General features: G+C 47.7%; 1 protein-coding gene across 3 annotated transcripts in view; it reads left to right on the forward strand.

Annotated features, from left to right (window-relative positions):
- Nucleotides 1–7,983, forward strand: part of NFKB2 (nuclear factor kappa B subunit 2) — an 81,318-nt gene extending 73,335 nt beyond the window's left edge. For 2 of the 3 annotated variants that reach the window (XM_075348893.1, XM_075348894.1), the window contains exons 20-22: nucleotides 1,349–1,521; nucleotides 1,608–1,719; nucleotides 7,186–7,983. In XM_075348893.1, coding sequence (XP_075205008.1) covers nucleotides 1,349–1,521; nucleotides 1,608–1,719; nucleotides 7,186–7,337 — 437 coding nt within the window. In that variant the 3' untranslated portion in view covers nucleotides 7,338–7,983. The remainder of the gene's footprint in view (nucleotides 1–1,348; nucleotides 1,522–1,607; nucleotides 1,720–7,185) is intronic. The other variant, XM_075348895.1, reaches the window with a different exon arrangement.
- Nucleotides 7,984–16,897: the final 8,914 nt, after the last annotated feature.

The raw sequence follows: 16,897 nt of genomic DNA on the forward strand, positions 1-16,897 counted from the left end.
CCCAATGGAGCGACAAAGAAGAAGGGAATTTTGTTTACTTACCGTAAATTCCTTTTCTTCTAGCTCCTATTGGGAGACCCAGCACCCGCCCCTGTGCACTTCGGGCTGTTTGTTCTTTTGTGTACACATGTTGTTCATGTTGAATTGTTCTTTTGGTTCATGGTTCAGTTCTCCGAACATCCTTCGGATTGAATTTACCTTAGACCAATTTATAAGTTTCCTCCTTCCTGCTTTTGCACCAAAACTGAGGAGCCCGTGATGCACGGGAGGGTGTATAGGCAGAGGGGAGGGGTTACACTTTTTAAAGTGTAATACTTTGTGTGGCCTCCGGAGGCAGAAGCTATACACCCAATTGTCTGGGTCTCCCAATAGGAGCTAGAAGAAAAGGAATTTACGGTAAGTAAACAAAATTCCCTTCTTTATCACTTTATGTAAATGAGCTCTTCCAGGTTATGGGGCTGATACTGCCTGGAAGATAGCTCCGCCTCCAGAGAGTATTTTAAATAAAAGGGGCGTTACCAGTGTGAGACAAGTAACTAACACAGAACAGGAGAAATGACATTTGACTTCTTGCAAACACATTTTTGCAGCTCCCTGAGCTCTGCTTTATTTCTAACAATATTGTAACCCTGGTTGCCTGTGAGATGGAAGTTGAAGCTGAGCAAAACCTGCAGATGTGTCTGTTTTATAATCACCCATAGCTCTACAGTGAGAGCAGCTATCACACGTCACACTGGCAGCGCCCCTGTTATTTAAAATAATCTTTGGAGGCGGAGTTATCTTAAAGGCAGCATCTGCCCCATAACCTGGAAGAGCTCATTTACATAGTGATTAAAGATAATATTTAAACAACAAGGCGCCTGATATGAGGCAGACAGGTATGACATTTTTCAGCATTCTATAACCTGTGTGCCCATATTAACAGTTTAAAAAGGTCAAAGTGGTGACACATTCCCTTTTAAGTCTTAGCAAGTGGATTAAAAAATAGTAAAATTGATGGAAATCCTGAGAATCGAAATGTGATTACAGATAAAGATGATTTTTTAGGGAAACAAGAAAGGAAATGAAAAAAAAAGCTGATTAATGATGTTCTGAGATGACCAAGTCACAGTTAGATCTTTACCAAATTTAGATTTTGCGATTGGGCTTGAGAATAGTTGTCCACTTGTAATGGGTACAAAGGTTCAAAATGGCTAGTGATGGTTACATAGTGAAATTGGTTTTAATTGACAGATATGTTGTACATATGCGATACTAGAAAAATGGAAGAAATAAGGCAGAGGCGGCAAGCCTCAAGGCGGTGGCAATGATGGATTTTAAAGGAAAGGTTTGCTGTTTTATATTTCAGTCAATGTCCTCTCTCTGGAGACCAATACGATGCAACGTCTTGAGAGACTGTTAAATCGGGGTCAGACCGGATCTGATTGGACAGAACTCGCATCACGTCTACAACTTCAAAGCTTAATTGACACTTACAGAAACACGTCCTCCCCGACAGAAAGTCTTCTTCGCGGTTATGAGGTAGGTTGGTGGTTTTCATGTGTCACACACTATCCTGTGGGACATCCTTTTCTTCTTTTAAGTAGCTAAAATTCTTTTTTTATTAGCTTGCTGGTGGAAGCCTAGATAATCTAATCCAAACTCTACAGTCCATGGGATTAAACGAGGGGGTGGAGCTACTGCGGAAATCTGAGACCTACATCAAGCAGGAGACTCAAGGTAGGTCGTTCTACTTAAGACATATGCGCTGTGATAAGTCCGTCCTAATGGCAATCACCAGGTCTAAAAGCGCATACTTGTGCCATATATTGTAGATTTATTCTTGTGTAGTCTAAATGCTTCAAAGAATCATCGGTAAATGATAAACCGCTATGTGCTATTTTGTGTATTGACTTCTATTTTGTGAGTGGAATAAGCCTGTATTCTGCTAACGGTGCTATAGAGGTATATCGCTAGAGGACTAAATGTGCCTGATTTTTACCTGTTTACATAAGCTCAGAATTAAATTTTGGTTGCATAGCAGTGGATCGCACAAGGAACATGATTGTGAACACTTATTTTAGAAAAAAGCAATGTACAGAAAATATGGACTGAGACCGTTTTTTTTAATAGTGTGTTAAAGGGAATCTGTTAGCAGGTTTTTCTACCTCATCAGAGATCAGCATGATTTGGCCAAAGAGATCCTGAATCCTGTGATGTATCACTTAGGGCGGCTTTGCACGTTGCAACATCGCACGTGCGATGTCGGTGGGGTCAAATCGAAAGTGACGCGCATCCGGCGTCACTTTCGACATCGTAGTGTGTAAATCCTAGATGATACGATGAACGAGCGCAGAAGCGTCGTTATCGTATGATCAGTGTATTCTCCGACATTTCCATAATGCCGGTGCCGCGATAGGTACGATGTAGTTCCTCCTTCCTGCGGCAGCACACATCGCTGTGTGTGAAGCCGCAGGAGCGAGGAACATCACCTTACCTGCCGCCGGCTGCTATACGGAAGGAAGGAGGTGGGCGGGATGTTTACATCCTGCTCATCTCCACCCCTCCGCCGCTATTGGCCGCCTGCTGTGTGACGTCGCTATGACGCCGCACGACCCGCCCCCTTAGGAAGGAGGCGGGTCGCCGGCCAGAGCGATGGTCGCAGGGCAGGTGAGTGCATGTGAAGCTGGCGTAGCGATAGTTTTCGCTACGCCAGCTATCACAAGATATCGTATCTGCGACGGGGGCGGGGACTATCACGCTCGACATCGCAGCATCGGCTTGCGATGTCGTAATATGCAAAGCCCGCCTATTACTGGGTGCTACCGTTTTGACAAAATCAGAATTTTTTTATTTAGTCATGAAGCAGAGCTGAGAGCGCTGTCCCGCCCACACCAGGTTGTCAAAGATTGACACCTTACTGTCAATATACAATCACAGTAGGGGGCACGCTGGACTGTCAGGCACTTGACATTGTAATTGGACCAATAAGAAGTCCTGATTAAACTAAAATAGCAAATTAGCAACAGACCTTGACAAGACAGGCATCCCTGAATTATCTGTGTTAACCCTTGCAGCATGCTGTCTTCAGTTTACATAGCAAATATCTGCTGACAGATTCTCTTTAAAGAGATTCTATGCTCCAAAGTGTAAATTAAACTTAAACAATTATAGAGGGTACTTGGCCCCAAAAAAAAAAAAAAAAAAAATCATGCCAGGAATTAAATATTAATGTTATATTACTATTATACACATCTGGATTAGTGCATCATTAAGCCTTCCAATTTGCATCTTAAACCTAGTTCCTTACCTTGACTGACAGTGCTTGCGCAGTGAAGTGCTGGCAGTGTCGGTGCAGTGTCAGTGTGGACACGCTGTCATCCTGGCTCCTGCCTCTCTGCAGCCATCGATCAGTACACTTGGAAGTGTAGTGAGCGAGCGTCTTAACAGAGGAGAAGAGCATTTCAGACTTGTTAAGTGTAGCTGCCGACAAGCAGGATCCAGGTGTCATAGCGCACCCACACTGACTCTGGGGGAACCTAGCAGAGCGTTCAGATTGTGCAAATGCAGAAACTGGGATTGATTCTATACAGCATTCACTACTACCAAGGAAGCGATGGCAGTCAATATAAGGGACTATGCTTAATTTATAACTGGAATGGCATAACTGTGCACCAAGCCATAAGTCACTCGAAAGGCGCACTGAACTGCTGTAATCTGCATTCTAATTAGGTTTTTCTGCATATATAGCCCTAAATGTATATGCATGGTATGATTTTTAGAGAGGCCAAGCCCCTTACGGAAATATTTAAGCATTTTAATTAGCACTTTGGGGTGACATGTTCCCTTTTAAGTAGTAATTGTAGTCTGTCCAGTATGATTAAGTTTAGCATAGGGGCTGATTCATTAACACTGGCGTTGCACACTCTAATCTTAAAGGGGTTATCCAGCTTATTTTGAGTTTTTTTCATTATTACCCTATTGGGCTACATTGGGGTAGGTAAGTAGATAGAGACCACTTACCTGCCCTGCTGTCAGCCCCTCTCCTTCGGCTCAGAGTGGTCATGTGACTGCTCCTGCCGCGATTTTGCTGCTTCCGGTCATTTCATGTCAACATGGGCAGGGCCATGTTGACATGCAAATCTGGAAACAGCATGTCGCCTCCCTGCTTGGCTGTACAGTGCGTGGAGTCCCCGCCCCCGTCCCTGCACCCTCCCACAGATTCCCCCGCACCCCGTTTTCTGCCCACAACCTCCCCCTGCATTGCTGTGGGGTCCGTGACCTGGGGGAGGGGCCTGGCGGCGGCTGCCGTGGTGTCAACACCAGCACCGGGCCCCTGCTCAGGATCACACATTCAAATATACCGGCATCACAGATCACAGATGCCGGTACATTTGAAAGCACTGATGAGAAGGAGCGCAGCGCTTCTCATCACTGTCCCGCTGTCTGTGCTCTCTTCAGCACAGCGGTGACGTCACTACTGTGCTGATATGGCCAGAGCACAGAAAGCGCACGAACGTGCAGGAGCGGCGGGGACCGAGGATGGGTGAGTATGTACTCCCTACATGTGTTCCCTATGGGTGTAGGGGGGGTCGGTACAGAGCGCCGTGTGTGCGTGCAGAGCCTGATGTTATGCGGTGCAGAGCCTGATGTGTTATGCGGTGCAGAGCCTGATGTGTGTATGCGGTGCAGAGCCTGATGTGTGTATGCGGTGCAGAGCCTGATGTGTGTATGCGGTGCAGAGCCTGATGTGTGTATGCGGTGCAGAGCCTGATGTGTGTATGCGGTGCAGAGCCCGATGTGTGTATGCGGTGCAGAGCCCGATATGTGTATGCGGTGCAGAGCCCGATGTGTGTATGAGGTGCAGAGCCCGATGTGTGTATGCGGTGCAGAGCCCGATGGGGGCTGTTATTTGCAATGCTGTAGTGATAACAGGACAGTGCTGGGGCAGAATATACTGACAGGGAATGTGTGTGCAGGGGGCGAGGCTGGACACTGGGGTGGGGCTGGACAGTGAGGCCGGGCGGTGCCAGCTGTGACTGGGAGGTTTAGCACAGGAAGTGGTCAGTTTGCTTGTGCTGAATGTAAACAGAGAGCTGCAGAGAATAAAGGGTGAATTCAAGAGGAACAAAAGTTAGAAAACAAAAAATAACAATGTAGGGGCGATTTATATGACAATACAGCACAGATTAGCTTAAACTCAAAAATTTTTGTTATGTCGGACAACCCCTTTAATGAAAAGCTCACTGGAGTATGAATTAAGAATCTTATGCCACTTAATGAGTTAGGCGCACCTTCTCAGTGGCATGTTCCTTGGTCAGGGGCTGGAGTAGTATTTCTAGCGGAACGAACTATGGGACTTTTGCTGAATTTGATGGGAAGGTTAGAGCCACAACCCTGCCTGATTCCTCCCCAGTTCTGCCCATTTTGGCAGAGCCTTTTCAGACTGGTGTAAAAATGCCAAAAGTCAGACACACTCCATGTTGCAGAACAATAGTGACTTTTCAAAGCATTTTACATCCGTTTTCTGGTGTAAAAACGTAGAATCCGAGCCATAATTTTAGCAATATCTGTAAAGATTTAATTGCAGCGGTCTCCTAAGCCCTATGTAAGTTTAGGATAATAAGCATGGTTATTTGCATGTGAAACAAAAAACGAGCATTCTCGGCAGTATTGATCTGGTTCATTCACATATGTTGGCTGCTCTTTGGGGAATAGTACTTGTTACTTCGGGAATATCAGAACAGCCGGCTACAGACTGATTTTCTCCACCTCCTTATGCTAATAGCTCCTGTTTTAGGTTACATATCTTAAAATGAAAAATCTTAAGTGAAGGAAACATTTATCTACAAGTACATAAAGGGAGTTTTCAGCAATTCATGATATCCCTACTGAAAAATCATAGCTCTGTACAGATTACAGATAGATAATTGTGGACCTAACGTGTAGGACTAACCTTTTCGGCTACTTATCTTAAAACACCCCACTCTCCTATACATATGCAAACTCGACTCTTATGTGCCTTGAAAACAAAGGTTCGGATATGATGAAGTCCAATCTGTTTTTTGTGAATTCTGTTGTAGTGAGTCGGAAACCTCCATACACACTAGGAGACTTACCTAATGTTAGGTCATCTTTAGTCAAACCATGTAAGACACTTTTCTTCTGGGAATGAAGACCCTGTTAGAAAATTGTTTGCTAGAGAAATCTTTAAATACTGTATATTGAATCAATTAGATTTTCCCTTGTATAAAAATAGTGGCTGGATGTGATGTTAAAGTCCAGTTGCAGTCATGAGAAGCAACATCTCAGATTTCAGTAAAGTGTATTGTAGGGCCACTTCTGGGAGTAGGAACGGTGTGCAGACATCGTTTGGTAGGAAAGATTTTAAATTGAACCCATGCGTTTTTTTAGATGAATGTATTAAGTTGTGTGCGGACAGCAAAAAAGAAAAGTCATAGACTTTGCTAGGGAAGCAAAGTTATGCAGTTTTGAGCCCAAAAACGCACCCAAAAAACGCCGCGAAAACCACTCAGTGCGCACATAGCCTTAAGCGGGCTTTACACACTGCGATATTGGTCCCGATATCGCTAGTGTGGGTACCCGCCCCCATCTGTTGCGCGACACGGGCAAATCGCTGCCCGTGCCGCACAACATCGCCCAGACCCGTGACACATACCTGCCCGGCGACGTCGCTGTGACCGGCGAACCGCCTCCTTTCTAAGGGGGCGGTCCGTGCGGCGTCACAGCGACGTCACTAAGCAGCCGCCCAATAGCAGCGGAGGGGCGGAGCTAAGCAGGACTTAACATCCCGCCCACCTCCTTCCTTCCGCATAGCGGCCGGGAGGCAGGTAAGGAGAGCTTCCTCGTTCCTGCGGTGTCACACGGAGCGATGTGTGCTGCCGCAGGAACGAGGAACAACCTCGTTACTGCTGCAGTAACGATCTTTGAGAATGGACCCCCATGTCACCGATGAGCGATTTTGCACGTTTTTGCAACGATGCAAAATCGCTCATCAGTGTCACACGCAACGGCATCGCTAATGCGGCCGGATGTGCGTCACCAATTCAGTGACCCCAACGAGTTCGCATTAGCGATGTCGTAGCGTGTAAAGCCCCCTTTACTCAGACGAGTGTTATCTGATGTTTTATCTGGTGGTGACCAGTGATTGATTGATTTGATATTTTTTTTTTTTTTAATTTCTAGAGTCAAAAGTTGACAGCGCGTATGGAAGCCAGTCTGTGGGCAATGACCAATCTACAGCTTCAGAACCTCAGAAACCTTCCCCCATGAGGTGTACAAGGTTGTCTCCAACACAAGAACTGGCACCACAGACAGAACCAGCGAGCGGACAGTAAAACTGTCACCTGATGATAAACTCTCAAAGGAGATCTATTAATGGTAACATTGAAACCTTACACTTAGTGACGGATGGGATGACCGACCATAGATGAGTTATTTCCCAGAGATGCAGTTGGTTTTAATCTAGAATATATCCTAAAATCACAATTTAATCGAATTCTGATGGATACTTTCCTGCTTTTGCCTACCGCTCAATTCTGTTGCTGTGTACTCGCATGCAGAAGTGCAGTAAATGATGAGAAGACTCAATACAACTAACATGAGCCTGGAGTTCTGCACATAGACTGAAATAATATGTGAACCCCTCCTCTTTGTAAACAATGTGAATAAAAGGCAAGTTGATTGGAAATGTAAGCATCTGAAAACACAAACTGTATCACTTAGTCATGATGAAATTTATGCAGAAATCTGAATTCAACAGATCCTATTATTCCTGTGAAATAAATCACAATATCTTTTAAATCGGTGATCTCCAAAACAGGGCTCTCCAGTAGTTGTGAAACTACAACTCCCAGCATGCCTCGACAACTGCTGGAGAGCCACAGCTTTCAGACCACTGTTGTAAACTCTAGTTTGTTCACTCTTTTTACTGTTATTTAAAGGTTTGTTTTTACTACAAATAAATATATTTTATATGTGAAACATTTTTGTGATGGAGAAATGTTTAAAATCTGTGTACGGAGGCGGTTATTTCTTTCTTTTAAAATGCACTAATGTGCTGAGGGTCCTATAATAGGCTTGTAATAAAACAGCAGCAAACCCTTTTTAATCCATGTCTAATGTGCTGATTTCCATCTGATATTTCTAATTCCCAATATAAAATTTCTGTGACGCCTCATTGGGGGACACGGGACCATGGGTGTTATGCTGCCTATCCATAGGAGGACACTAAGTAGATGCAAAAGCATAGCTCCTCCTTTGCAGTATACACCCCCTGGCCGGGCCAGGCAGCCTCAGTTTTAGCTTAGTGTCTGTAGGAGGCACTTCCTTTCAAGGTTTGTTATTATTTGAGGGCGACGGTTTCCTTTTGGGACCGATCTCCCACTACCATCAACGGGCGGGAACGTGGAGTGTCGCCTCCACGTACCCGGTCCTGCGACGCTGGATCCTGGCCTAGACGACGGGTTCCACAGACACCGATTTTCCAGAGCCCAGGGCAGAGACACAATTCCTCAGCCACTCTTTGCAGGCTCTGAGTTGAACATGGCACCTGTGTGACCGGAAACAGCAAGCTGACTCTGCTATTTCCACTGCCTGGACTGAAGCGGTGTTTAAGGTGAGATCCCCCCTGACTGGTTTCCCAGACAAAGGGAGAAAACACGGTGCAGGGAAGGCTCCCAGGACTGCTGAATTTACAGTATTTATTGTGAGAAAGTCCCTTGCTGATTGCAAAGAGGAGAGCCCCAGGGATCCTGAACACACAGTGTTAACTTTTCTCTAGCTTGCTGGCTGGAGGAGGGGGAAGTCCCTGCTGTTTGCAGAAAGTCCTGCACAGATAATTTACAGGTAGCAGGGGGAGGGCCCAGAGCTCAGGAACTCGCGCTGTTTATTTGCTCTGTTTATTTGCTCTAGTAGAAAAGTCGGCAGAGATAACCACCAGTGACAAGCTGTGTGCTGACTGGAGGGAGAGGGAGGAAAACTGTCAGAAGCTCCCTTCCCGCCATTTTTTTTACTACTTACAGCAGGGGGGGGGGGCACACTGACTTCTTCTTCGCGCTCTTTTAGCGCTAAGCCCTGCCCCCAATAAGCCCCGCCCCCCAGGAAAGCGTGCGAAGATCTCCACAGAGCTTACTCCTTCCTGAGGACAGGGCCATCGGCTGATTCTGGTGAGGTGCTTGCTTCACTTGTAGCTCTGCTGACCATTGCTCCCCCTCCTGGCATACTCCTATTAGGAACATGCAGAATTCTAAGGGCACTAAGAGTGCTAAGGCCCACATAGTCTATTATTCAGCCTGCGCTGCCTGCCACGCTGAGCTACCACGAAAACACACCTCTTCTCTCTGTCAGTCCTGTGTCCCTATAGCCCCCCAAGATCACCCTGCCACCACCACCGCAACTGTCAGCCCAGAGCCTAGGGCTCCCAGCCCACCGGAATGGGCACAGTTTCTGTCTCAATCCATGGAAAAACTGTCACAGAACCTGGTGCTGGCTATGCAATGTCGTCCTCCACACCCTTCTGGGCCCCTGGACAGAACGCAGCCTGAAGATACCCCTATGGAGGATCCTTCTGAGGTAATCCTGGCACATGCTTCACCGGTTGCAGGGATCAGGAAAAGAGCACACGGCCGGGTGTCTCCAGCACTCTCTCATGGCCCCCATGACTCTCCCTTGGGAGCACACAGGGCAGGCTCTCCCACACGCTCCACGGCTTCTGAAGAGCTGGAGGAGGGAGAATGCTGTTTGTACCAGGAGGATTCCTTGGTTTCATCCTCCCCAGATGATCAAACTGCAATAGACTCCCTTATAGCAGCAATCAACCAAACTCTGCATGTGGAGGATCCCCCATCCACTACCACTGACCATGCGGTCTCCTTTAAGAGGGCAAGGAAACCCCAAAAGGTTTTCGCTGATCACCCAAAGTTTCAGGATATCCTCACAAAGCAAAGGGAGAAGCCTGACAGGCGCTTCGGTAACCGAAAACTCATGGAGTCCCGGTACCCTTTTGCCTCACCTGCCCCTAAGGGCTGGGCCGATCCGCCCTCGGTCGACCCCCCGGTCTCCCGCCTTACCACAAAGACGCTCCTGTCTTTACCCGATGGTTCCTCCATCAAGGACCCGACAGACAGGTGGAGCACCTCGCCCGCTCTGCTTTTGAGGCTGCGGGTTCCTCCCTCTCGCCCTCCTTTGCCTCTGTGTGGGTCGCAAAGGCGATCTCGGTCTGGGTAGAATCCCTTAACACTTCGCTTGAGGAATCCCAGCTCACTCATACCTTCACAGAGGTAACAGCTCAAATTGCCACTGCGGCGGAGTACCTCATGCAGGCCTCCATGGACGCTGCTACCTGCGCAGCATTTGCCGCCTCAAATTCCATAGCCATCTGTAGAGCTCTCTGGCTCCGACAATGGCGAGCGTACTCTGCCTCCAAGAAGTCTCTCACGGGCCTTCCCTTTTTTCCAGACCGATTGTTTGGCGAACGTCTGGACAAGCTCATTTCTGACGCCACGGGAGGAAAGAGTAGCTCCCTCCCCCAGCTGAAGTCCAGGACGTCCTTCACCAGAGATCCACAGTCCTCGTCCCGCTCCTTTCGGAACTGCTTTGGTTGGTCGACGTCCCGTGCTGTCCCCGCCACCAGCCGCGGACTACGCAGGGACCGACCTTCTCAGCTCTCCCCGAAACCCACTTCGTCATGGCAGCCTAGACCGAAACAGTCCAGGACTAGGGAGACTCTGCCACGACGTTTTCCTCCCTCATGACACCTTCGGCGCCCCAGAAGACACACTCCTTGTAGGAGGTCAACTGCGGCTCTTTCAACACATCTGGGCTGTCGCCTCAGACGACAAATGGGTGCGAGACCTTGTGTCTTCCGGTTACAACATAGAATTTCGGACCCGACTCCCGAGTCGGTTATTTCTCTCAAACCCCCCAAAGACTCAAACGACGCGAAGCTTTTTTCTCAGCAATCCACTCGCTCCAAACAGCAGGAGTGATAATACCTGTCCCAGACGACGAGAAGTTCGGGGTTTTTTATTCCAACCTCTTTGTGGTCCCCAAAAAGGATGGGTCAGTTTGACCCATCCTGGACCTCAAACACCTAAACAAACGTGCACGTACGGAGATTCAGAATGAAGTCCCTAAGGTCCATTATTGCATCCATGGGCGAAGGGGAATTCCTCGCCTCTATAGACATCAAGGACATGTACCTGCACATACCCATTGACCCAGATCACCAAAAGTTCCTCCGCTTCGCAGTTCAGGACTCCCACTTTCAATTCGTAGCTCTACCCTTCGGCCTTGCCACCGCACCAAGGGTCTTCACTAAAGTCATGGCGGCCGCCATGAGCGTCCTTCACGCCAGGGGAGTAGTCGTTCTCCCTTACTTGGACGACCTCCTCATCAAGGCCCCCTCCTTCTACGACTGCTCAACCAGCGTACAGATCACTGTGGACATCCTATCCCGCTTAGGGTGGCTAGTGAATCTAGACAAATCATCCCCGATCCCATCACGATCCATCACCTTCCTGGGCATGTCCCTGGACACCCCGGGGCTTGATCTTTCTCCCTCAGGACAAGGCGATCGCTCTTCAATGAGCGGTACGCTGCCTTCTACATCCTCCGTCTCGCTCCATTCAATTCAGCATGAAAGTGCTTGGCAGGATGGTGGCGGCTATGGAAGCAGTACCCTTTGCTCAACTGCACCTCCACCCACTGCAGCTAGCCCTTCTAGTGGCCTGGGACAAGAGCCCCTTCTCCCTGGACAGACATCTTCACCTGACGCCTTCAGTCACGTACGCACTCCGCTGGTGGCTTCGGTCCTCATCCCTATCGAAGGGGAGATCTTTTCTCCCAGTGAACTGGCTGGTCCTGACCACGGAGGCCAGCCTCCTAGGCTGGGGAGCAGTGTACCGGCACCACACTGCTCAAGGACGTTGGATGCCCCAGGAGTCTTCCCTACCCATAAACATCCTGGAACTCTGCGCGATCTTCCTCGCGCTCAGAGCGTTCTGCCCTCTGCTAGCGGGTCGTCAGATTCGAGTTCAATCGGACAATGCGACAGCTGTAGCCTATAACAATCGGCAGGGGGGCACCCGCAGCAAAGCGGCTTACCTCGAGGCCCACAAGATCCTCAGCTGGGCCGAATCGACGGGTTCAGTGATATCAGCGGTCCACATACTGGGGATAGAGAACTGGGCAGCAGACTTTCTAAGTCGCCAAGGCCTGGCCGCCGGAGAATGGTCTCTCCACCCAGATGTGTTTCTATACATCTGCACTCTGAGGCACACCAGACGTGAACCTATTGGCCTCAAGGTTGAATGCAAAGGTACCCGCGTTCATAGCCAGCTCACGTGACCCGCAGTCCATCGGCGCGGATGCTGTAGTCGGCTCCTGGCACCACTTCCGCCTGCCTTACATATTTCCACCTCTACCCCTGCTGCCGCGAGTAATCAGGAAGATCAAGGCAGAGGGAGTCCCGGTGATACTGATAGCACCGGACTGGCCCAGGCACGCCTGGTACGCCGAATTGGTACAAATGCTCACAGATGCACCGTGGCGCCTTCCAGACATCCCAGACTTGCTGACTCAAGGGCCCATTTCCCATCAGAACTCCAGAGCCCTGAAGCTGACGGCATGGCCATTGAGACCTGGGTATTGACAAGAGCGGGATTCTTCCCCGCGGTTATTTCCACCATGATCAGCGCCCGAAAGCCTGCTTCATCCCGCATTTACCACCGTACGTGGAAAATCTTCCTCTCATGGTGCAGGGAAAACTAATGTCCAGCCTATGCCTCTTGCCATCCCCAGAATTCTCGACTTTCTACAGTCTGGCTTGCAAGCGGGGTTGGCTCTCAGTTCCCTTAAAGGGCAGGTCTCAGCGCTCTCAATCTTCTACCAATGCCGCCTGGCTCAAAAACCGCAAGTCAAGACCTTCCTCCAGGGCGTTTCCCATCTAGTTCCCCCGTACAAACGGCCGCTGGACCCATGGGACCTCAATCTCGTTCTGGACGGTCTCCAGAGGTCTCCCTTTGAGCCGCTCAAGGAATCCTTCCTTGCTCTTCTGTCCTGGAAGATAACATTCCTGGTGGCAATTACGTCCATCAGACGGGTTTCGGAGCTAGCAGCACTCTTGCCGCGAGCCTTTTCTGATCTTTCACCAGGACAAGGTGGTTCTGCGCCCCCTTCCGGATTTCCTTCCAAAGGTTCTTACCCCGTTTCATTTGAACGAGGACATTGTTCTGCCTTCCTTTTGTCCACACCCAGTTCATAGGGTGGAAAGGTCTCTGCATTCGTTAGACCTCGTCAGAGCTCTCAGATATTACATATCCAGGACAGCCCCCTTTAGAAAAACGGACTCTTTGTTCGTCATTCCTGAGGGGCCTAAGAAGGGACAGGCAGCTTCAAAGGCGACTCTGGCTCGCTGGATTCGCTCTGCGATCAAGGAAGTCTACCGCTTGCAACTCAAGCCCATTCCTAGTGGGCTGCAGGCTCATTCCACGCGAGCAGTTGGCGCTTCGTGGGCCATTCGGCATCAGGCTTCAGTGGAACAGGTGTGTAAGGCTGCGACCTGGTCTAGCCTACATACGTTTTCAAAGCATTACAAAGTCCATACCCAGGTTTCAACTGAGGCAAATCTGGGTAGGAAAATTCTGCAAACGGCATTAGAGCACCTCTCAGTAGGTGCTCCAGGCTGTCTGGGACTGGTTCCTAGTCCTTGGGTTGTGTTGTCTTCTTTTATGTTTCCCACCCATGGACTGTTTTAGGACGTCCCATGGTCCTGTGTCCCCCAATGAGGCGTCAGAGAAAAACGGATTTTTGTGTACTCACCGTAAAATCGTTTTCTCTTAGCCATCATTGGGGGATACAGCACCCACCCTGTTGCCCTGTTGGGCCTTGGTTCTCTCAGTACCTTATTTGGTTATGACTCTTCTTTTCTCATGTTCCTCTGTTGAGAAGTTTTTACTGGTTTTTCTCCTTCTGCTTGTGTACTAAAACTGAGGCTGCCTGGCCCGGCCAGGGGGTGTATACTGCAGAGGAGGAGCTATGCTTTTGCATCTACTTAGTGTCCTCCTATGGATAGGCAGCATAACACCCATGGTCCTGTGTCCCCCAATGATGGCTAAGAGAAAACGATTTTACGGTGAGTACACAAAAATCCGTTTATTGTATTAGGAGCACTGCTGGTCATCCATTTTTCATAATAAGCAGAAATATATTCTTGTAGCTACTAATGAATGATCAGTTCAGTAGTGAATTTTTTTCATGCGTTTTTTTTACACGTGTTTGTCTCAAAGTTGGCTGAAAAAAAGACCACAGAACAAATGTTAAGTTGCCCAAAGCAAAAAAGCAACTTTATTATTACATAGTATGGTGGTATAAAATTATGCATAATTATAACCTTCACCATCTCGTAAATTGAAGTGCTTGAAAATCCTTCAAATGCAAAAAGATGGCGCCGATCTCCAGATATATTATAACAGAAGTTTTATTTGGCTATTATAAAATATTACAACGTGTTTCGGCTAAAATTTTAAAAAAAGATTAGCCTTCTTCAGGTAAAATAATATGGTCATATTATTTACCTGAAGAAGGCTATATTTTTAAAGATTTTTAGCCGAAACGCGTTGTAATATTTTATAACAGCCAAAACTTCTTCTGTTATAATATATCTGGAGATCAGCGCCATCTTTTTGGATTTGAAGGATTTTCAAGCACTTCAATTTACTAATTTCCTGTGATCATCGGGTGGAGCTGATTCACAGTGTATCAATTCCTGGTGTGCAGCAGACCAGAGTTTGTGGAGGTTGATCTGAAGGGATCTAGGGGTTTAATCCAACTTGCAATAAGGTGAGTGCGGTTCATGCACATCTTTTAACCAACATACGTTATATGGTTTTGGACAACTACATTTAGAGTGGCGCCGTGTATGTCCCTTTTTATCTCTAACCTCTCAAGGTTTACCTTTTTGTAATTTTCACCATGTCGTAAGAAACACGATAACTGCCCATATCCCAATACACACAAACCTGTACAGACACACAAAAATAACAATGAATATATAGCTAGATAGATGATGACAATATCTTAGAATAGATAGATATACTCTTGAGATCTAATTTTCCAACCTCCTCTACATACACTTGCACCCTTTTTTTTTTTCCTTTCATGTGGGACTAAAGGGTGGGGTCCCCCCTATTTTTGTAACCAGCAAAGGTAAAGCAGACAGCTTGGGGCTGGTATAATCAGGCTGGAACGGTCCATGGTTATTGAGCCCTTCCCAACTTAAAAATACCAGCCCACAACCGCCCAAGAAGTGGCACATCACATTAGATGCACCAATTCTGGCACTTCACCTCAGCTGTTCCCAATTTGCCCTTGTGCGGTGGCAATCAGGATAATGGTAGTTGGGGTTGATGTCTGCTGGCATTAAGCCCCCTGGTGTTCGTAATGGAGAGGCTTCTATCATACATCCCCATTACTAACTCATTAACTAAAAAGAAGAAAAAAAAAAAAAACACCCAAAAATACTTTATTAGAAAAAAAAAAACCACTCCCCCACATGTTCCATTGTTCACCATTTTGTTACAAAAAAAAAATCCATGCAGGTCCAGGGATTGCGATTGTAGTCCAGGCAATCCGACGTGGTCCTCAAATGGAAATCTGAAAGACCTAAAAAGACACACTCCCTCTTACACCAATTTATTAGAAAGCAAAGCTCCAGTCCCCAACCCGTGGGTTTATTATGTTGCGGCACAGATGCAGCACTTCAGGGGGTGGGGAAAGGATGAGGCATATGACGCTGGGGGCAAATTGGTGAGGGGCCTTGCAGAATGGGGACACCCAGTGGCTTTTTTGGATGCAGGATACTCACCCAGAGGAGGAACATTATATCCAACATTATCATTGATGTACAAGGTGTGGGATAGAGGGAAGCAGTTGCTGGGAATATCAGGAATGACTGAGTACTGGCCCTTATGGCATAATCGTGGACTGGCGGAGCTGCAGAGACTCCCGGGTTGGAGAATGTGGGTGAGCAGGGGGGTGCATCAGGTGTCTCAGATTCTTCAGAATAATATACTTAAAAGATTTGACCAGCTTCAAGCTGAGTTTGGGATACCGCACAGTTCCTTTTACCAATACCTGCAGCTCCGTCATGCCTATGAGACACAGACACGTCGTATGGACATTAGGATAGAGCGGAATCACACTCTTACTGAATTGTTGACATCTGATCGCTCCTATGGTATTATTTCTAGGTTGTATACAGTGATGTTATCTAGACACCTCGACAAATTCCCTTTGCAGGCTAGAGAGAAGTGGGAGAGGGACCTAGGCCCTATGACAGAGGAACAGTGGGGTGAGGTCCTGTCTCAGACTCCAAGCCTTGCTGTATCTGAAGGCCAACGACTGTCGCAGCTATTCCTGTTACATAGAGTATATAGGACACCTAGTCTATTGCATAAGATGGGAGTTAGGATGGATGATCTGTGTCCTAGGTGCGGACAGGAAGGTGCGAATCTGATGCATATGATGTGGTCCTGTGGGAACATTGAAGATTACTGGAGGGCAGTACTAGATTTGGTTAGACAAGTTTTCAATATCCGTCTACAGCCAAGACCTATTATATGTATCCTGGGTCTACTGGAGGGGGGGGTGGACTTGAGTTCGCCGGTAATGGTCGGTATTACACGTCTCTTGTACCAGGCTAGGAAACTGTTGGCCTACCACTGGTTGGACCCAGCGCCTCCGGTCATCGGGGATTTTAGGGAAAGAGTAAACGGTATACTTCGACTGGAGAGAGGAGTATACCTTAAAAGAAATGCATTGAAAAAGTTCTATAAGATCTGGGGGGCATGGTTGGATACCCCAGGCCTTCCCTCCTCGGCGTTACTGCAGGACAGTG

This window comes from Anomaloglossus baeobatrachus, chromosome 5 (assembly GCF_048569485.1).
Source record: "Anomaloglossus baeobatrachus isolate aAnoBae1 chromosome 5, aAnoBae1.hap1, whole genome shotgun sequence".
Classification (NCBI taxonomy): Eukaryota; Metazoa; Chordata; class Amphibia; order Anura; family Aromobatidae; genus Anomaloglossus; species Anomaloglossus baeobatrachus.